This window comes from Garra rufa, chromosome 3 (assembly GCF_049309525.1).
Source record: "Garra rufa chromosome 3, GarRuf1.0, whole genome shotgun sequence".
NCBI classification, from domain to species: domain Eukaryota; kingdom Metazoa; phylum Chordata; class Actinopteri; order Cypriniformes; family Cyprinidae; genus Garra; species Garra rufa.
The window spans coordinates 37,499,798-37,522,892 of NC_133363.1; the positions used below are offsets into that span (position 1 = coordinate 37,499,798).

The window sequence follows — 23,095 nt, forward strand, 5'->3', positions numbered from 1 at the left end:
CCCTCCTTCATCAGCTGGGATCGATTAGAGCCACTTGAGGCTGCATTTAAACTGCTTTTCTGAAGTTCAAACCTGGGAGCACCATTGAAATCCATTATATGGAGAGAATTCCTGAGATGTTTTCCTCAAGAAACAATTTCTCATCGACTGAAGAAAGAAAGACATGAACATCTTGGATGACAAGGGGGTGAGTAATTTTTTTTTGTTCTGGAACTAGACTTCTCCTTTAATGAACTAAACGTATTAAGGGAATATTCTGGGTTCAATACAAGTAAAGCTGAATCAGCATCTGTGGCATAATTTTGATTACCCAAGAGCAGCATTGCATTAGCACATCCCTAGCTCCTTCCAAACACTCTTTTCTTTTCTTTCCATTCATGTGCTTTATCTCTTCCTCTCTTTTTTAGTCACAGTAACTATCTCATATTTTTCCATGTTGCTTCCTGCTTTCTCTGACCCACTTAGGGCAGAGCTGTGCCTCTGGGACTGTGTGCCTGATGTGGGATCCCTGGAGTGTCTATGTCCTGTAGCACCCTAACTGCATCAGCCAACATGCACAGCACTTAGTTCACAACACTACCAGACTATCCCAGACAAGCTGAGGCAAGAGAAAAATGAATAAGGCTTCTGTTTTTTGTAAGGAAAGAAACTAATCCTAGTCCCTGCATAAAACGTGATATTGGTGATGCAAAAGGGTTCAACAGCAGAGGGCTGTGTATAAAGTGCCAGAGAGATAAGGTACATGTGAACACAACTCAAACCAGGGCAAGCAAATGTGGCATTGAACTCTTGCCAAAAAAGCAGATTAGATTGCTTGTTAAAACTGCATATATGCACTCTAATGTATCTAAAACAAATACAGTGGAGCAGGACGTCACAGTTTGCAGTTGAACCCCATGAACTCAGCAGAAACATGACGAAAGCCATTCACAGTACTATAGTACTATACATTTTGTGTGCTTTAGGATGTTTTTGATTCCTACCTTCTCTGGATGAGGTAGTCTTCCAGGATGTCCAGGCAGCGCACCATCTGAGAAAAGATGAGCACTTTGTGTCCACCGGCCTTCATCTTGGGGAGCAGCTTGTCAATAAGAACGAGTTTACCTGCTGACTGAATCATAGCCTGCAGGTGGAAATCTACTGCTGTGGGGCTGTACACCTCCTTGAAGTCCTCTAAGATCTTCTCCTCAGCCCCTAGAGGTGAAGAGAAAGTGTTAGACTTTTTAGGACCTTGCCTAATGTAGGCTTGTTGGTTTTGACAGCAGTTGAGGTTTGTGTAGTTGTACCTTTGATGAGGTAGGGATGGTTGCAGCATTTCCGCAGTTCCATCATGGTGTTGAGCAGGTTTGGGACATTGGCTTGGCCAGCTCCTTTAGCCAGGAATGAGAAGTTCTTCTCCAGTATAGCGCGGTAGTATTTTTTCTGGATGTTGGTGAGCTCCACTTCAATGATGGTCTCCTCTTTAGGCGCCAACTTCTTCTCCACATCTTCCTTAAGTCGACGCAGCATCATCGGTTTCAGGATGGCCTGGAGTTTCTGGACCTACAAATAGAGAAAAGTCAATATATACAAAACATACAGTAGAGTTCAAAAGTTTACATCCTCTTGATTCTTAATACTGTGTTCTGACCTGAAAGTGTTTTTTTGTTTAGTGATAGTTGTTCATGAGTCCATTGTTTGTCCTGAACAGTTAAACTGCCCACTGTTCTTCAGAAAAATCCTTTAGGTCCCACAAATTATTTGGTTGTCCAGTATTTTTGTGTATTTGAACCCTTTTCAACAATGACTGCATGATTTTGATCTTTTCACACTGAGGACAACTGAGGGACTCATATGCAACTATTACAGAAGGTTCAAACACTCACTGATGCTCCAGAAGGAAAAACTATCCATTAAGACCCGGGGGTCAAAACTTTTGAACAGAACGGAGGTGTGTACATTTTTCTTATTTTGTTTAAATATCATATTTTTCATTTAGTACTGCCCTTCAAAGGCTACAGAAAATATGTGTTACATGTTTCCCAGAAGACAAAGTAAGTTAAATTTACCCTAATCTTCTAATTCAAAAAGTTTTCACCTCCTGGCTCTTACGGCATTGTGTTTCTTTCTGAAGCATCAGTGAGCGTTTGAACCTTCTGTAATAGTTGCATATGAGTCCCTCAGTTGTTGTCAGTGTGAAAAGAAGGTTCTCAAAGTCATACAGTCATTGTTGGAAAGGGTTCAAATACACAAAAATGCTGGAAAACCAAATAATTTGTGAAACATGAAGGATTTTTCTGAAGAACAGTGGGCAGTTTAACTGTTCAGGACAAAACAGGGGATCATGAACAACTATCACTAAACAAAAAAACTCAGCTGTAGATCATTCAGGTTAGAACACAGTATTAAGAATCAAGGGGGTGTAAACTTTTGAACCGTGTCATTTTTATAAATTCTATATAAACATCTTTTATGTGAAATATCTTATTCAGGCCAGTACTAAATAAACAATAACATCCATTTTGTATAATCCCTCTTATTTTAATGATTCTGAAAGGGGTGTGTAAACTTTTGACCTCAACTGTACATATAAATTCAAACAAAGTAATTTATACAAACACAGCACCTGTTCTTCAGTCTTGAGGTCTCCGAATTCCTGCATGAAGGTGCTTTCAGAAGGGAAGCGGCTCGGTTCCAGGAAGTGCAGCAGACTGAAGAGTTCCTCTACTGTGTTTTGTAGTGGAGTGCCCGTCAACAAAACCTTATGTTCCTAAAAGGTCAACAGATATCAAGTTAAAAAGACAAGACAACTGTGATAAGTTTTGAATAGAAGTACAAAAATGTCTTATTTATACCAGATTCATAAGTTTGAAGCCCTCCAGTAGCTTGCAGTTTTTATTTTTGAGCCGATGGGCTTCATCAATGATGACACAGCGCCAGTCTATCGCGTTAAGTTCTGGACAGCCTCCCAATATCATCTCAAATGTTGTAATGACTGCCTGAAACCGGTAAGCACCTCTTATCACACGACCCTGTAGGAGAGGAAGAGAGATAATATATTGGCTGCATATATTTTCCACAGTTTTTGTGTTGCCTGAGGTTGTGCATGGTATAACATTATACAGTCACATTAGGGGTAAGTGATATGATCTAAATCATATAAAATGGCTTTAGAACATTTATTTTATATAATGTATTGGTGTTTTTACTGGAAATTCAACAAAATGCATTATGGAAAATCTTCTCTTGTTGACTGTGTGTAAACATCTTTTGTGTGAAATAACATTTTGTATGATCTCTTATTTTGGTCAAATAATTCACGTTTGGCAGATTCTGCAAGGTGTATGTAAACTTTTGACCTCAACTGTACATACTGAAATACCACCCAACCATAACGTTGATGTTTGATTTTTTGCATATCAAGCATCACTACACGGACTTCCTCAGCTAGAGATACACTCTGCATAATTAAATTTAGTTTGAAAAGTAATAAAATAACCATAATTGAGTTGTGGCTTGCTTTTTCCCTCTATCTTTCTCCTTTACAAAACATGATACTGAAAGGTAACCAATTCAAAAGCCTTGAATTACAGTTAAGAGGTCTGGATCAATGTGAGGCTGACCTTCCTCCGCTGTGTGGGTGTGAAATCTCACCTGAGCATCTCTGAAGTACATCTCATACTGCTGGAGCATCTGTCTGCTGACCACACTGCCATGGTACACGATGACGTTGAGGTTCGTCCAGGTTCTGAACTCTCTCTCCCAGTTAGCGATGGTAGAGAGAGGGGCGATGATGAGGAAAGGCGCCTTGATCCCTGTGCGATAGATCTCTTCCAGAAATGTAATGGACTGGATGGTCTTTCCCAGACCCATCTCATCCGCCAGAATACAGTTACGCCTGCAAATTGAGTCAGAGAGGCATCATAGTACCCTTTTTTACGGTTTTGCTTTTTTAATTTTCCCACGCACAAGATACCAGGCTAAATGATAAGAGTAGGTGTAAAATTGATTCATAGAAATGAAAAAAAAAAAAAAAAGAGAATAGAAATAAAATAGCAATATTAGACCTTCTTGACACAATGCCTGTTGAAATCTAGTGCTACGGCACACACAGCCACACATATTAAATACAACAGTGAGCGTCAGCATCTCCAGAACAAGGACAAGGCACAGAAAAGCCTGAAAATTCAGCTAATGTATTATAGTAACACTTAAACGACATTCAAATTAGGTTTGTAAGTTGCTTTTGTACAGCTGGAATTAAAAGTTATTTATTGTATTCATTATCTCATTGATGGTCTCAATGCTGTCTGTAGTCTGAATGGAAGATTAGATTTCCACCACACTCAATGCACACAGCTCTCTCTCATCTATCTGCCATTCAATTATCTATCTATACATGAAAAGCAAGCAAAAGAACAAGGACACAAAGTATATAGCAGACAGTAGCTCACAGATAAAAGGTTTACCATATGATGAGTTCCTCTCAGTAGAATAATTGACATATATGAGGAAGGTTCAAGAGGAAGGATCCCTGTTTCAGGGCTGAGCGTTCACTTACCTGTTGTACCAGTTGAAGAGAAGCCAGTTGACCCCTTCCAGCTGGTAATCCCTGAGACAGTTTCCATTACAATACTCTCGTGATTGCTCCCGCTTCTTCCAGTGACTCGCCGGTGGACGTTCCTGAGAGTGCATGCAAAAATCAGTAATTGGTATACAAGCTTGCAGTATACACAGTAATACCTGCAATGCAGTTTAACCAGACACTTTTGCTTATGCATATTTAAAGGGATAGTTCACCCAAAAATTACAATTCTGTCAAAAATGACTCTTTCCAGAACTGTAGAACACAAATTAAGATATTTTTGATGAAAGACCCTGCATAGACAGCAATGCAACTGAAATGTTCCCAGGCACAGAAAGGTAGTAAGGACATTGTTGAAATAGTCCATAGTGACATCAGGGGTTTAACCGTAATTATAAGAAGCTATGAGAATACTTTTTGCACCCAAAGAAAACAAAAATAATGACTTTACACAACAAATCCTCTCTAAAGCATCACCGCCCTCCATCATTATTGAGTACCACAATGCACAAAAAAGTATTCTCGTAGTTTCGTAAAATTACGGTTGAACCACCGATGTCACATGGGCGATTTTAATGTCCTTAGTACATTTCTGTGCCTGAGAACAGTTACATCACTGTCTATAGAGGGTCAGAAAGCTCTCGAATTCAATCAAAAATACCTTCATTTGTGTTCTGAAGATGAGCAAAGGTCTTACGGGTTTGGAACGACATGAGGGTGGGTAATTAATAACAGAATTTTCATTTTTGGGTGAACTAACCCTTTAAATACTTTGTAGCACAAATATCTCCTTTCTATACAAATTACGGGAAAAATAACGGGAAGTTTGTGTACAGTTTCTACTGATTATGGCAACAGTAATTGATCAAATGATGGAGAAGCAAATATGATATATCCAGTAAAGCAAACTTTAGGCATGTTAAAGAGTTGTTTCAGGTCCCTGGAGCTCAGAAGCAATTACATTCAGAAAGTAATTGTGAATACATTTAAATAATAACATTGTATTCTTATGCTCAGAAAAAAAAAACTGTAATATTATTATAATTTAAAATCACTTTTTTAGTTTAATATATTTTAACATGCAACCAGAATTAGAATTCAGAAATCATTCTAATTTGCTGATTTGCTGGTTAAGAAACATTTGTTGTTATTATCAATGCTGAAAACAATTGTGCTGTTTAATATTTTTGTGGTGTGGAAACCATAATACATTTTAAGGATGATTAATACATTAGATGAATAGAAACAGTGTTGGGGGTAACGCATTACAAGTAACACAAGTTACATAATCAGATTACTTTTTTAAGTAGCTAGTAAAGTAACACATTACTTTTTCATTTACAAGAGAATATCTGAGTACATTTTTGTTTCTTTTATGTATTTAATCCCATTTTGTTAACCAATGTCTTTGCTGCTGACCTTTGTTGATCCAATTCAAGCCAAGCCAAAGTTATTTTAGATTAACTAATATTTGTGCTTCATTTTTCTCATTGCCAAAGAGTGTCGAACTTCCTTTTCCAACAGTTCTACTGTACAGATGTGAATTTACTTTTCCTTCTGCCTTAGGCTTATTCATTTCACTTTTTGCTAAAACCCAAAGTTTTTGTATAAAAAACAAATAAGCAAGCCCTGCACAGACTTAAAAAGTAATGCAAAAGTAATGTAACGCATTATTTTCCATAAAAAGTAACGTAATTAGTTACTTTTTTAGGGAGTAACGCAATATTGTAATGTATTACTTTTAAAAGTAACTTTCCCAACACTGAATAGAAAGGGCAAAAGAACAGCATTTATTTGAAATAGAAATGCTAATGGATACTCGCTAGATATAATTATTAATAAAAACATGTTTGATTGGTATTATATTATAAATGGTAAAAGAGGGAGAAAGAGAGAGATAATCTCACCATTCTGTTGGTGCTTGGTTTTGCTGCCTGCAGCTTTTTGAACTCTTCGATCTTAGTCTGATCTACGTCTTCTTTCAGCTCCCATGTGCTGTCCTCATACGGCAATGAGCACCATTTCACCAAGTAATACACCACCGGCTACGCGTGCACACCAAAAGAAGGTTTTAGGACTTAATGCACTGCCCTCATAAACAAAGAGAAAGCATCTCTCCAGGAACTACAGAGACAGTTCAAAGACAATTGGCTACCTCTCCGGTGTCTTTGTCCTCACAGTATGAGACCTCGAGAACTCTGTCCACTTCTACGTAGTCAGGATTAAATGGTTCCTCCTCCATCTTAAACACACATATACATCATTAATAATAACACATAAATCCTATGTGTCTCCCCAGTGATTCTCATGGCTAAATGTGACCCTGAACCACAAAACCAGTCATAAGGGTTAATTCTTGTAAGTTTATACATAATCTGAAAGCTGAATAAATAAGCTTTCCATTGATGTATGCTTTGTTAGGATAGGACAATATTTGGCTGAGATCTGGAATCTGAGGGTTCAAAAATCTAAATATTGAGAAAATCATTTTTAAAGTTGTCTAAATGAAGCTCTTAGCAATGCATATCACTCATAAAAAAATAAGATTTTATATATTTACGGTAGGAAATGTACTACATTTTTTTCATGGAACATGATCTTAATATCTTAATATCCTAATGGTTATTGGAAAAGAAAAAGCTATAATTTTGATCCATACTATTGATTTTTGGCTATTACTACAAATATACCATTGTGACTTACAACTAGTTTTGTGGTCCAGGGTCACAAATAAGAACCTGAGAAGCATTGTACAAATAATTTTTAGTGAGAAGCCAGTGTTTGCTGAAGTTACAAACAAACACAGGCATTCTTACATCAGCAAAGAAGTGTGCTTTCTGCGCCTGTTTGATCTTGAAGCGCTTGATTTTCTGCTGGATCCTCTTGTCTTTCTCTAACTGCTGCTCCGTCGCCCACTCACAGTGAAGATACGAGCTACAACACACACACGTTTACATAATTACTGAATGCTCCTTACACACACGCTAAATTATGCGTGCTCATCAACACATGACTAAATTGCTCTCTGCGCTGCACCCGGTTATTAACAATATGAAAAACATAATTTTTTACAGCTTGAAAGCTAACAGAGAAAACTGTTGAAGCTGACAAAAGCAGTGCATAATTGACTTACTAGTTTTTATACTTGACATAATACTCTTCTGTTTCTACCACCACCCCTGGAGAAACCTGTTGAATGAAGAATAAAAACAGTATAGTGTTATACATATATTAAATATAATGTACAATAATATTAACATATACTAAAGGTATAGTTGACTTAAAAATTAAAATTACCCCATGATTTACTCACTCCTAAGGCATCCTAGGTGTGTATGACTTTCTTCGTTCAGATGAATACAATCGAAGTTAGTTTTTAAAAAATGTGACTCTTCCAAGATTTATAATGGCAATGAATGGGTGGTGATATTTAATAGTCCAATAAAGTGCATCCATCCATCATAAGAGGTGCTCCACATGGCTCTGTGAGGTTAGCGAATGCGTTTTTGTAAAAAAAAAAAATGCATATTTACTACTACAAACCGTAATCTCTAGCTTCCGCTAACCAATTTATGCGCACACGCGAGAGAACCGTGTTCCAACGGATGACTAAGTATGCAGGTATAGCGTAAGGTCCAACTTACGGGAATATGATAGCCTTGCAAAAACCAAGGTTTGTTTACAGGAGCAAAGGTAGCAAAGAAAAACCAGTCTCCTCTTGGTTTATATCAAAATTCTCCAACATTTGTCTTTACAAATCCTTGTTTGGTACTTCTAATTCATGAATAGTGTTTTTTAGTGTTAGTCACCGGAACTTACGCTACGCCTACGTCCTACGTCATTCAGAATGGCATTATATTGTGAATGTGTGTATGACAGTTAGCAGAAGCTAGATATTATGGTTTATAAGGTTTTAAATATGGATATTTTTCTTACAGAAAAATTGCATTGATAAGCTTTAGGAGCAATCTGGTGTACTTTTTATGATTGGACTGATTCACTGCCATTATAAAGCTTGGAAGAGGCAGGGCATTTTTTAATATAACATATACTCATCAAGTCATATACACCTAGAATGGCTTAGGGGTAATTAAATCATGGGGTAATTTTCATTTTTGGGTGAACTATCCCTTTAAGTTCCTTATTCTCAGCTCCTAAAGAATAGTGTTTAGATTTGTTCCACTACAATGTTTGAAATCATATTCAAAATGGGTTTAATGTCTGTGTGAATATTACAGACCCCATTTATACCAGGTGTTAAAGAGCACTTTTTTTTAAAGTGTCTTAATATTGTGTTGGAGTCCATTTAAACATATTTAAATGCATCTAAGGTCAGAAAACATTGCAATTTTTCCATTCATTTGTCCATGATTTTGAAACGGTTTGTCTGCGTAATGTCTGTAAACCCCTCCCTTCAGAAAACCTACTCTGCTCTGATTGGTCAGCTGGGCAAGCCTGTTGTGATTGGCACAGAGTGGAGTACTTTAGCAAGTTAGCAAGCTCTACCATCTGTGTTGCCTAGTCAGTGGTTGTTTTTAGATGTTGCAGGTTGAAGCGACCCCCGAAACGTCATATTTAGCCTACTGGAATGCGAATTTACCAGGGGAACCCTGACAAAAAGCGTGTATTTTACACCCTGGAACGCAATTTTTAATGGGGGGCCCCCTCGAAACACGATTGGGCCAGTTTTGAGTAGCAATTGGGCGAGTTTTGTTGTGACAACCTGGCAACCCTAGCATGCACCTTTACATAAAACAATAACATTGTGCTCCAATCCGTTCTTAAAGTAATTACATAAAAACATCATGCCCATAAAAACATCTTGCTAAACTGTAAACTGTATTCGAGTGCTAACGTATCCAGTGACTCTTTTCTTTTAAGAGGCAATATCTTTATGTATAATGTTTACATTGAAAGATATCTACATTACAAACCACAAAAGAGATATTTTTTGAAAACCCATTTGACCTGCTCTTTAATATCTGTTTCGCGTGCTCCTATCATAAGTGATCATTTAAGCACTGCCCTAATATTTCCTAAAGAAAAACTGGAAAAGCCACATACTGTGCGTATACAAACTTCACAGAGTGTGTTTCAGTGACACAGATAACTCACTTGGGATAGAGGCATTTGCTAAATTAAAAAACAGATTCATATGAAGCACACACATTAAAATTTGATATAGATTAAAACTATAAGCATTCTGCTTGAAATGTCACATTTGAGACTAGATTAAAATTCCAGCATATTCCAAAACAACTACACACTCCATTTTCTGTTGTTTTCCCCCATTTCCTGTGCTTTATCTCTATCAGCATGCGGTGTGATGTACACAGGCATAAAATTAAAGACCCTCCCCTTGACAAAATCTGATCACATCTGGCCACAGGAAGTGTTTGTGAGGCACACTACCATCATGTAAATAACAGGTGCAAACAGGGCCATAATTCCCTGAATAAAACTGCATGAAAAACAAAGACTGTGAAACTCATACCTCATTTTTCACCACACGAGATGCCATGATTTTATCAACCACAGCAGCATCTTCCTCAGTCGGGTTCTCCTATAAACCAATATAAACCAGATCAGAGACACTTCATACCACAACATCAACTTAAACACACACACACAACATCCATCTCAGACACACACAAAAGCAAGCACCGGCTTTACTCTTGCTAAACATAGAATATTATATTCAAGATCAAAGACCTGCTTGTGCATGCTGGGATACATCATAAGAAACAAGTCTGTGTGCTGCTAAATACAGTGAGGTTTTATGTGCTCACCACAAACAGTTGCACTGCAGGCTGTTTGTGACCGCTCTTCTTGGCTTTGACGATGACCTTCATCTCTTCTTCAGACAATCGAGCCTCACCATCATCCTCATACTTCTTCCTCTTGACCTTCCGATTCGAACGCCGCTTCTGTAGACAAACACAAACAAACAAAAATGAGTGTGGTTTCAAGAGTATGTAAGAATTTTCAGTTCTTTCTTGAAAGAAGTCTCTTAGGCTTATCAAAGCATATACAGACATATTGTAAAATATTATTAGAATTTAAAATTCAGTTTTTTTTATGTAATTTATTCCTGCGATGACAAAGCTGAATTTTTAGCAATTTTTACTGTAGTCTTCATTGTCACATGATGCTTTAGAAATTATGCTGATTTGGTGCTCAAGAAACATTTTGTAACATTATAAATGTTATTACATTTGACTACTTTAATGCATCCTTGCTGAATAAAAGAATAGAAAAATGATCAACTGTATTTTAAATATTTTTAGAGTACAGTTGAGATAAACTTGCCCCAGGGGGCTTCTTGAGCCATGTAAATCTCATTCTGGGTGACCAAGAGAAGAGGAGAATTTTATTTTTTCACTCAGCAAATCAGAGATGCCCATCAGGGGGCCTTTAATAAATTAGTACAGCAGAGAGAGTGTGTGTGTGTGTGTGTGTGTGTGTGTGTGTGTGTGTGTGTGTGTGTGTGGGTGGGTGTGTGTGTGTGTCCTCCCAAATATAACATGACCTAAATGTGTTTGAGCTAAAGTAAATGGAGAGGATGAGAATACCTCACAATGACCAAATAAAGACCCACCCGCCCTGCCACAAGACCCCAGTGTTTCCCAGAATGCACATGGCTGTGGCTTTAACTCCGACAGCCTAACTGAGTCATCAAAAGCACACTGCTTTAATTAACACAGGGGTATTTAAAGAGGATAATTATATCTGGAAGGGTGGAGGGGAGTATATCATGGATGGGGGAATGAGAGGTTAGTCATTTCAGAAGAGATGGAATTCATTTGAGGGTACAGCAGTCATTTCTCAGTCTCTCTCGCTCTTGTACTGAACACACACATGCCGCAGGAAGCACCACGTTTTGTTCAACGCGTTCAGTGTATACGGTTTGTGCCACCTACTTCATAAATGACCAATTACAAAAACTTTTCTTGATAAATGCTTATATAAGACAGCATGAAAAGTATCAAGAATAGATTCCAAAGCTCACAGAATCATCATCTTTAGAAGATCGTCGAGTTGGTCTGTCATCATCAGACAGTTCTTCAGAGGACTCTGTCTTCTTTCGCTTCTTCTTTCCAAGCTTTATAACGATTTTCCTGTAAAAGAGGAGAACACACAGAGAGACTTATTTTAACACCAATACCCACTGGAATTCAATCAGAAGAAACCAGTAGTACTCAAAATATTTTATGGGAACACAAAATGGATGCTTGTCAATCCTGGCAAAAGGTCTGATTTTTTTGTGATTTACTAGCACATTGCTAGTTTATATTATGATACCCCTTCACAACAAAAAGCTATATTCCCATTTGCAATCATATGATTCTGAATGGCAAAGCCTATGCATTTATTTTGAAACCTGAGGTAATCTAGAGTATGTTTCCAAGAGGCTGTAAAACTGTAATGCCACTTTTCATATGGTCACAAATAAAACATAAGAACTGGTGCCATAAACACACACACACGCACGCACACACACACACACACACACACACACACACACTTTCATTTCTCTAAGCTTTGCTATTGTAACTAAAACTAAAATTATTAAAAAACATTTCGGGTAATTGAAATAAAGCTGAAATAATACAAAATCTTAACATTATTTCAAGTATATTAAAATTAAAAAAACACATTTTCTGTATTTTTGATCAAATAAATGGAACTTTAATGGCCATAAGAGACTTTGTTAAAAAACATAACACATCTTACTGATCCCAAACTTTTATATAATATTAAGAAATATAAAAACAACACTAAACACTGGTCTCGCTTAACTCCACTGTAAATGTCAAGTAATGAAGCCAAACCTTTGCCACACATAAAAATGTTGAGTGCAAAGAGTCAAATGATTGCATGCTGGAGACTAAAACAGTCACACTTTTGCAATTTCTCTCCAGTACCGGGCACACAGTCCTGATGAACAGGAAATGATTCTCAGGACATCAGCTGTGTGCATCACTCGCTCTTTCACTCTCGCTCTGATTCTGGGTCCTCCTCTCTGGATGATGTTACACTTCACTAGTCTCTGAGACAACGTGATATCCTGGTTGCCTAGCGACCTGATCAGAGTGAAGCTGGCGGCGTGGGTGGAAGCAGTAATGTTGTATCCTGTGAGTGACACACGAGCTCCACTCAGCAGCTGTGAAATGAGACTGAGAGCTGGTCTTCACTACACTGTGTGTGTGTGTGTGTGTGTGTGTGTGTGTGTGTGTGCGTGTGCGTGTGAACAGACAGAGTTGGACTGAACTAACCTGAGAAAGCATATGAGGTAAGCCAGTTTAACACCCTAAACATCTTTCTTGTGGTCTAATCTGTCAAGGGACCTAACAATACACACACACACACACACACACACACACACACACACAGGGTCCAGAATGAACCGCAACTTTCTACCACTTTATAAATATGATAACATAGAAAAGACCAGATAGGACAGACAAGTAGATTTTGTCTAAGACAAAGCAATTATTTAGCCGTTTTCTTGCATCTTGTACATACAGTCAAAACAAAGATTATTCAGACACCAGATATTTTTTTTTTAATTATTTTTTTACTAGTGGGTGCAGGACACTATAGTTGATTTATTTAAGTGAAAACTGTGACATATTATACCCAAAAATTCTTCATACAGTGGACTACCAGTAAAATCGATAAAAATTTGGGACCAAATTTCGTCAGACACTTTGATCTGACCATGTTTTTGCTTAAGTGTTTTTCTTTAATTGCTAATGCAACCTTTTTACACCACAGACTGAAAAAAACAAGGATTGCTTGGTAATCGGTCAACAAAGTATTGATAGTTGTGTGAATATTGTCAAGTTGTCTGAATTTTTGGTTGGATTGTAATCCATTGCGTACCTTTCTATCAAAGCTATTAGACATTATCAAGATTAATTTGTTCTGACAGTTTCTTAAATTCTAAAATTTCTAAATTAGAGTGAATAAACAGTGATAATGTAAGAAATGTTACTAAATAAATTTTAGTTTGACTGTACTAGTCATAAGAAATATTGATTTTGTCCTCACATTCTCATGGTGTTGTACCAAGCCACATGGAACTCTAGAGTACAAGACAAGAAAACAAATATAAAGGATAAAAAAGATAAAACTCTGAATGCAAAGGCAAACGAAATGCCACAGTCACTGATCTTTTCTTCAGCAGACTATTTGTATCTCTGTCATTAGATTCACAGTGGAGTCAGACAGTCATTACACTGCATTCTTAGCATTCTTAGATTTACCCCATGCATTGTGTTAGAATTGCTGAAAAAGGCACCAGTCAACAGGCCAATATGGCCAACATTGTATTTACTGTTTTAAAGAGAAAAATAATAGAATATGGAGGATTTTTTTTTATATAAAAAAGTAGTTTAAATGTTAAAGTGACAGTTTACCCAACAATGAAAATTTTGTCATTAATAATTCACAATCATGTGGTTTTTCAAACCCATAAGATCTTGATTTATCTATAACACAAATTAAGGTATATTTTATAAAATCCGAGAGCTTTCTGACCCTGCATAGACAGCAACGCAACTACCACGTTCAAGGCCAAAAAATTTAGTACTTTTGTGATTGCATGGTTTTTTGATTTTTTGAATATAGTCATTATTTTTGTTTTCTTTGTGCACAAAAAGTATTCTCGTAGCTTCATAATATTAAGGTTGAAACCACTGATGTCACATGGACTATTTTAGCAATGTCTTTAATACCTTTCTGGGCCTTGAACGTCTAAGTTTCTTTACTGTCTATATAGTTACGTGAACTGCTGGAGTGCGCACACAGTCTGCTGGTCTGATTCAGAGACACAATAGCATGGAGCAGACCATATGCGTGAGTCAGCGCAGACCACAAAATGTATTGGACCCATCTGAATTCTACAGAGAAAGCTATATATATGAGATTACGGCTGTAACACAATGTTAAATGCGGCTTTACTGAGTTCAGAGGCTCTGGCCCAAGCCGTGATATAAATGAAACGCTAGTGGCTAGTGTCTTCCTGTTTCAGTTGAAATTATGTCAACACACAGAACAACGCTGCATGTTTCAAAGCACTTCAGTGGACCTTTAAATTGCAAATGTATCAAAAATGCTTTACCAAAATCCCAGCTGGTCAACATTTAGTTAGTGACTCTTTAAGGAACTTAAATCACCTGCCATTTTAATGGTTGTACTTTGTCACATAACCAACTTAAGTGCTCTGAAAATATCTTTATAACAGCTCAAAGTCAACTTACCAACAAACAAAACACACACAACATATGACGAAAGGTAAATATAAAAATATTTCTTATTGACTGTAGTTGCGACTGCATGTTTGACAATTGGGTGGTTTGGAAAGTCATAAAGAAGATGGAGATTTTTAGTGTTTGTGTTTCTCTTATTTTTGATGCATCAGTATATAAAGCCTATATGAATCAGAGCCAAACACATCTAAATGCATGCACACATGCTCGATGGATGAAAGTGGAAGGTTTTTGGCAGCATACGCAGAAGGCTGCATTAATATTTCAGGGTTGTAACCTAGGCTACATATACACAAACGCTCATTTCTCAGTCTTTACCCTAAAAGCGCCTACAACCATATGGTTGCACAAACACAAATTGAGTTTAAAATCACAGCTGCAATGAAAAATTCACCATATATGTATTCAAGAAATCTGTTTCATCTTTCTTTTAACATAATGTCTATACTAGCATCCAGTATTCATTCATTTCACAAGACGACACAACACTTATAATCCATGTGTAATATTTGGTTTAAAACAGTGCTAAACGTGTAAGAAAGAAACTCAGTGAATTTGGTGTCAGTTTCAATCTATCTTGCATGGTTTGTTTCACTTTGGCCCACCACTGCATCTCTGACCGCACTAAGAATCTGATTCCTCCATAATCGAATGAATGAACACATGAATAAATATAAAAAATATTAAAGTACTGATGCAATAGCACGAGGGGGAAGCTGTATCGACACAGCCATAATGTGTCTGGCAGACTGTACTGTTATAAATATGGGTGTGTGTGACTGACTGCAGTCTCTCTCTCTCTTTCCGAGACTCTGAGATCACATGGTTTGCTTTAATGGCAGCTGTTGGCTGTAGTGTGCAGTTTGGTGCAAAGCGGGTCAGTAGGTTTCTGGCTTTGCTCTCCACCGCAGGCTCAAAGACACCAACCCTGCTATTTATGAAAGCAAGATCTAAGACCCACCTCTGCTTCCATGTCTCCACAGTGATTTGAGAATAAATATCCAGCACCCAGTTACCACAAATCACTCCAGTTAAGAAACCCTTTGTAGTAACAGGTAAGGTTATTCTCGCCAAGGATTTTCCTGACTTAAGGGGGTTTGTTGCAACGCTCTGCAGATTTTTAAAAGGTTGCTGCTTGTGAGCCTGACTACTTGAATGCATAACATACTCAATATACTCACGTTTACATGTTTTTTTCTACCTTGACTACAACCTCAAACCTTTCACATTAGATGTGACTGGAATGACATTTAAAATTTGTGAGGCAGCAGTCAAGCAAACAGCTCACTGCAGATGAGACCATTTTCAATGGCCATGTCCCAAATCACACACTTGTGGTCTTGTGGCCTTCATTTGTCCATGTTCAAGAAGTGCAAGAGACCGTAGGGCAGGGTTCCTCAAATCTTACCCTGGAGGTCCAATGCGCTGCAGAGTTTAGCTCCAACCCTGATGAAACTCACCTCCCTGTGATTCTCTAATGATCCTGAAGACCTTGATTAGCATTCTCAGGTGTGTTTGATTAGGGTTAGAGCTAAACTCTGCAGTGCATTGGACCTCCAGGGCAAGATTTGAGGATCCCTGCCGTAGGGTGTCCCATTGTCATTTTATGATTCAGAAGAGTTTTCTTTTTCTTTTTGTAGAGGCGCAGCCTTTTGTGACGTCTGAACTGATGATCTCTTGTACTACACCACAATCCACACAACATACTTATCATCTTCACCTCAACAGAGAAAGCAGACAGGAGTTACGTGGTGGATAAAAACTAAATACAGCAGAGAAGATATTCAAGTGATGATTTAATTTTGATCCTAGTGCAGTGCGGTGTATGGAAATGGTGAAAAAGCACAAATCTTGAGGAAGTGTCACACAACAGGACAAAGCAATATTAATACAATCTATCTTTTTATTTGTAAGGTATTTTAATGCCTCTGGAACTTATTATTAACATGTTTTAATTTAATATACTAATAATAAATAGTATGTTAAAGGGATAGTTCACTAAAAAAACAACAATTCTGTCATTATTTACTCACCCTCATGTTGTTCCAAACCCATAAGACCTTTGTTCATCTTTGTAACACAAATTAAGATATTTGTGATAAAATCCGAGAGCTTTCTGACCCTGCATAGACAGCAAGGCAACTGCCATGTTCAAGGCCCAGAAAGGTAGTAAGGACATTGTTATAGTCCATGTGACATCAGTGGTTCAAACTTAATGTTATGAAGCTATATTACATTTTGTGTACAAAGAAAGCAAAAGAATGACTTTATTCAACAATTTCTTCTCCTCTGTGTCAGTTTTCGCTGTGCATTCAGGAGAGAAACACAACGCATAATTGTTGGGAAAAGGGAAATTGTTGAATAAAGTCTTTTCTTTTTTTTTCTTTTTTTTTGGGCACAAATTGAACCACTTGAACCACTGATGACACATTGAGTATTTTAACAATGTCCTTACTACCTTGCTGGGCACTGAATGTCTAAACAGGATCAGAAAAGCTCTCAGATTTAATTTGTTCATGTGGGTTTGAAATGACATGAGGTTGAGTATTAATTTTCATTTTTAGGTGAACTATTCCTTTAATATATTGTTGTTGTGATCGACAGTTATTAAAAACTATGACAGTTTGCTACCACCACAGTTTGCTATGGAAAAATACTATAGCAGAAGCTCACGAGGCACTGATTTTTACAGAAATACATTAAAAATCATTATTATTTATTTTAGTATTTTATTTTTTATTGCATAAATGTTAACACCAATATATGATATTTGTAATTTATTGACATTTTTTTTCCAGTTTTTCAGAAATTACTTGTTTTTGTTTAATATTTTTTCTTGATGAGGTTTTGTCGTCATTAAAGGTGGATGCTATCACACCGAACTTTCATCTTTATTCGAAAATATTTTGAATAATTTTCTATGAAAAAAGGAAAAAAAAAGGACAGACCTCTTTCTTGTACAGTGCTGTAGCTTGTAAAAGTACTTCATTTTTATTTAAAAAGCAGTGTTCATCTTCCAGCACAGAAAAACTGTGCATCCATGATAATATAAATGTGACCCTGGACCACAAAACCAGTCATAAAGGGTCAATTTTTTAAAACTGAGATTTATACAGAGAAAATTTGGAATCTGAGGGTCCAAAAAAAAAAAAAAAAAAATATATATATATATATATATATATATTGAGAAAATTGCCTTTAAAGTTCTTAGCAATGCATATTACTAATCAAAAGTTGTATTGATTTTTTGACTGTTTTTGTAAATTGTAATGGTAGGAAATGTAAATTTGCAGTAGGAAATTTACAAAATATCTTCATGGAACATGATCTTTACTTAATATCGTAATAATTTTGGTATAAAAGAAAAATCAATAATTTTGACCCGTACACTGTATTTTTGGCTATTTCTACAAATATACCCGTGCTACTAAAGACTGGTTTTGTGGTCCAGGGACACAAATAATTTCACAAGCTATGACCCTTCTTACTATTGCCACAAAGGTCTGTCCCAGCATTTGTAACAAGGTCTATACATCTTCCTAACAGACAAATAACAAGTGATCACCCACACTTGTTGTTTCAGACACTGCTGAACATCACCGGCATTCATTTAACCGTGGACTTTGCGAATGGTCATGACACCACTAGCTACAACATAACACTCAACCGTTAATAAATACCAGCCTCTTATAGCAGAACAACAACACCGTAGCACATTAGAGTGTCAGCAGAGTAATGCTAGGTGACAAGATCCTGTTTACAACACTTACGCAGCAAAACATGCTCAATAAAAGCTTGCCAAACCAGACAGGTAACTTTGAGTATGTTACAGGGAGAAGGAGACCACTTAGCTTATTACCACGTCAACATGCAAATATATCCCTCTCATCCTGGAGTATCTGCAAAGTAGTGTTGTCAAAAATATCGATATTTCGATAAATATCGATACTGAGATATCCGAACGATACCAATACTAATTTCCCGAAGTATCGATACTAGCCGAGCTGTCACTTTCACTTCTACACAAAGGCGAGTTTACAAACACCACACGTGACCGCGGTGCCTGTCTCGTCTCATTCAAGTGAAGCGAATAGAAAGGAGAGCGCGGCACCCCGCAACTGGCTTTGTTTGATAAAGAGCACAGCAGGAGTGCTATCTGGAAATATTTCGGATATGAAACAAATGCACATGGAAAGCCGAAGTACACAAGCAAGCCAATATGTAAGAGTTGCTACAGAGCAGTGCTAACAAAAGGCGCTAACACCACTAATTTTGCAAAGCACCTGAAAGACAGACACCCGTATCTATATAAAGAAGAACTGTGCTCATTTTAACATTACTGATGCATTAAATAAGATTGCCTATTATTGTTGCTGATATGAGTGTTGTCCCGTTTTTTTTTTTTTTTTACCGTAGTTCGTTAATATAAACAGATTGAGGAATCTTAGACGAGTAAATACTTTAACTGTGGTCAAATGTAAATTAACTGCGCTTATTTAACTTTATTTAAAAAAAAAAAAAACATTACTTAAATTCTACGATTTGTCTTAATGTCTATCCAGTGAGCAACTGAGCATTGTTTTCGCGTGTGATGCACGCATGTTTGCTTGCATGGATCGCTGATTATGAATCCGGCATTAAAATCTGTTCCTCAAATAATGTTAATGTATTAACCAGCATTTATGAACGAGCAATGCATTTGTTACAGAATATTTTAATCTTTGATAACGGTAGGTAATAAAAATACAACGGATCATGTTAGCACGGTCCAATAAAAAATATTAACAGATATAACTTTGGGTTTTAATTGGTTAATGTATTAGTAAATTATAGATTAAATTAATTTTTAACTAAGATTAATAAATGTTTTGAAAGTATTTTTCATTGTTTATTCATGTTAACTAACTTCACGAGTTCGCCCTTACATCTAATCTGCTTGAGCGAGTAATAAGCATATTTTGGCGTGCTGTCCTGGGGAAGGGTTCCGGGGCCCAGAATACAGGCCGGACCCAGAGAACTCCCCCTGCTAGTTTAGGATAGAAACAGATTAGAAGTGGGGAGTAGGGGTGGAGGAGGGATGCCAAGAAACTGTCGCTGGATGGAGGTAAGACGGCTGGCAATATATAGATGATGTGCTAATTCAATGATTGGTTAAACAAGTTGCACCTGTGCCGAATGGATTGATTATCTGATCGTGCTCCTCCCGAACCTTGTTAATAAAACATCATAAATATATTTTACCATTAACTTAAGTTCTAAGATTAGTTATATAGTTTAGTTAATTGTGTGGTCTAAAAAGAAAAAGAAAAAGTTTACGACCTACACTACCAGTTGTATTTGAACAGCAAATAAAGTTTGAAGCTCAGACTCAAATGAAGCTAAGAAGCTGAACAGGGCCGTAGCAGTGTACATATGCATATACATCATTGTCATGTTCTAGACTATATTTATCTTTAAATCAAAAAAGAAATTTTTAATTAATATTGTGGCAGTTTTTTTCTCTGTGGTATCGAAAATAGTATCGAATATCGATATTTTTCAAGGTATCGTATCGAAAGTTAGAAATTCCAGTATCGTGACAACACTACTGCAAAGTAGCATTTAAAAGCCGTCAACGTCTGCTTTCTTCTGTTAGACGTGGTAAATATTGCAATCTATACAACAGAGGTGAACAAGCTGAGAAAATGCTAAACAACAAAAGAAATCACCCAATGAGGTGTTGAATCTGAACATACACATGTCCTGTTTGTCTTGCCTTTACTGCTGAAGTATTTGGGTCAGTCAGACTGCTAATCCATTAAGCACGATGAACAAGACACAGAAGAAATTCAAAACACTGCTTTTACAAGCACAGCGGGAATGTTAAACATTTTCATGCTAGCGCCGTAATCTCACCAATGGACCATAAGAGAGCATGCAGCCTTTCTAAGAACAAAGCAGCAGCTAGATTGAACCATAGAGCTGGAGACGATATTTGGTGGCACAACGTTTGCAGAGGCCTTCACATAATGCACATGACCTACAAGTCTCTTGTCACGTTCTTCCATTCAGTCCTCCATTAATGCAGATCAGATGACATGTCATAACAGTGTTGTTTTTGACAACCATCTTAGATTTAGTCTTAGTCTTAGTCTTTTGGACTAAAATGCTTCTTAGTTTTAGTCAAATTTTAGTCACTTCTATATGTGATAGTTTTAGTCCAATTTTAGTCGATGAAAAGTCAAAAAGGTTTTAGTCTAGTTTTAGTCAAAAAAAGGGAAAAAGTAGTCTTTTAACAAATTAATGTAGGTCAGCAAGTATTTTGCTGTTGGGTAGTGTCACTTATAAGTTCTGAAAATAGCAGATCTATAGTTCAACACAATGTGAGCTTCCGGATCGACTATTTTCACCAATAATTACAATAATGAAGGAATGTTTTAGAACATAAAAGACAAACAAGGATGGAATGCTAAAACGGCTTGCCATACTAGTATAGCAAAGAGTATTTAATGCTAAAACGGCTTGCCATAGCGTCAGATACTTTTTAAGTTTTAATTGGCATGCACAATAAGCGGAAATGTCATGCATTTTAAACGTCTGACGGACCACCCACTAACATTTTAGTCTATTCTCGTCTCGCCAACGAAAACTCACACACGTCTCGTCATGTTTTAGTCATCAACGAGCCATTTTTATCTCGTCATCGTCTCGTTATCGTCATGAAAAAAAGTGGCGTCAACAAAATGATTTCGTCATCGTCATCGTTGACGAAAACAACACTGTGTCATAAAGCTCTGCATGTTTGGTCCAGATTTATGATCTATTCACATTCACCAGAACAGACTGTCTGTGTTAGCGCTGCTGTTACATGTGTGGTACATGTTACATTTGGTAAAGGAATCTTTACCAAAACAAAACCACACTCTTAAAAATAAAGGTTCTTTATTGGTATGGATGGTTCTTTGAAGAATCTTGAACATCCATGGAACCTTTCAAATGCAGAAAAGGTTCTTTATAGTGGAAAAAGACTCTTTAGATTTTTCAAATGTCCTTCAAAATGGCTCTTTTAAGAACTGTTCACTAAAAGGTTCTATGGGGAACCAAAAATGGTTATTCTATGGCATCCCTTCGGAGCCTTTATTTTTAAGAGTGCAGATTACGGTTTAATGTATGTTTGTTCCTTCGCCATGTTTGTGGTTTACAAAAATGGGCTGCAAATTTTTCATTCAACCTCAAGGATTTTCCAGCTGGGGTACAGTGAGATCCAAAAGCCCATTGAAATTTTCAGAGAGGGGGAAACGTTTTTTAACCAATATTTATTGTAAAAATAATTATTTTAAATTAATACTCCGCAGATAATGAAAAAAAAAGACAATAACAAACAACTTTATAATAGAGCACGATTATTGTTGTTTTTTCCCAGACATCCTAGTATATTCTTTATATTCAGAAAGGGGGTCCTTTGTACCATATTGTCAGATTTGACATTAAAATCTGGACAGTGGTCCTGGAACAGACACCATCCCTCTCGGTTTATTCATGCTAGTCATCAAAAATATGACTTTTTGAACTTGAGTACTCAAATCGCCAATTTCTAGTGAGAACTGCTAGGACAGCGTTTCACATAACAGCAAACGGTTTGTGTTATTAAAAGGAGTCCTTGGTTTCAAAAAAGTTTGCTAGAAAGTTCTGTAACTGGTTAAAAAGTGAAGATTCCTGCATGCGCTGAGCACACTTCTAGATCCAAAGACTTTCTAACAGATGAGGACAGAATCATCAAAATGTGACAAAGAAAAATGTATCTGGAAATATATAAAGAAACGCTGACACCTTTGTCAGACTAAAATATTTCCTGAATGGAGTTACAGTTTTACAGAGGATTTTGCTGTGCTTGCCATATTTGCGGTGCTACAATTTCTTATCAAAAAAAAAAAAAAAAGAAAACATTGTTATTTTTTACTTGTCAGGGTCTATTGCTGGCAAAAGTTGCACTCAGGAAAATCTGACAGGAAACGCTTGATATGCACATAAACTCTTAACATTTGCATACAAGTTTGTGCACTAGCCTGGGGTGAATCTGCTCTAGTTTCACACAGGTCGAAATGCGCATTAAAGAAAAAATGTGGCTGATATATAATTTTTGTATTGAAATACAGCTCTTCATAGTTAAGTTTAGGCTTGGTGCGTTTCTGATTTAGTTGAATGTTCACAAATACTCTTAAAAATGAGAAACTTCATGCCTAACAATGGCCTATACTATTGACTATATTCACATCAC

At 36.8% G+C, this 23,095-nt stretch overlaps 1 protein-coding gene across 1 annotated transcript in view; it reads right to left on the reverse strand.

The window, feature by feature from the left end:
• The window catches only part of chd9 (chromodomain helicase DNA binding protein 9), a 43,274-nt gene that overhangs the window by 14,533 nt on the left and 5,646 nt on the right, over positions 1-23,095 (reverse strand). The window contains exons 3-16 of the mRNA XM_073836606.1: positions 11,574-11,682; positions 10,354-10,491; positions 10,059-10,127; positions 7,698-7,753; positions 7,381-7,498; positions 6,720-6,806; positions 6,472-6,609; positions 4,541-4,662; positions 3,634-3,877; positions 2,835-3,011; positions 2,606-2,749; positions 1,287-1,542; positions 984-1,194; positions 586-598 (exon numbers count right to left, since the gene is read on the reverse strand). Of these exons, the coding sequence (XP_073692707.1) occupies positions 586-598; positions 984-1,194; positions 1,287-1,542; positions 2,606-2,749; positions 2,835-3,011; positions 3,634-3,877; positions 4,541-4,662; positions 6,472-6,609; positions 6,720-6,806; positions 7,381-7,498; positions 7,698-7,753; positions 10,059-10,127; positions 10,354-10,491; positions 11,574-11,682 (1,882 nt within the window). The remainder of the gene's footprint in view (positions 1-585; positions 599-983; positions 1,195-1,286; positions 1,543-2,605; positions 2,750-2,834; positions 3,012-3,633; positions 3,878-4,540; positions 4,663-6,471; positions 6,610-6,719; positions 6,807-7,380; positions 7,499-7,697; positions 7,754-10,058; positions 10,128-10,353; positions 10,492-11,573; positions 11,683-23,095) is intronic.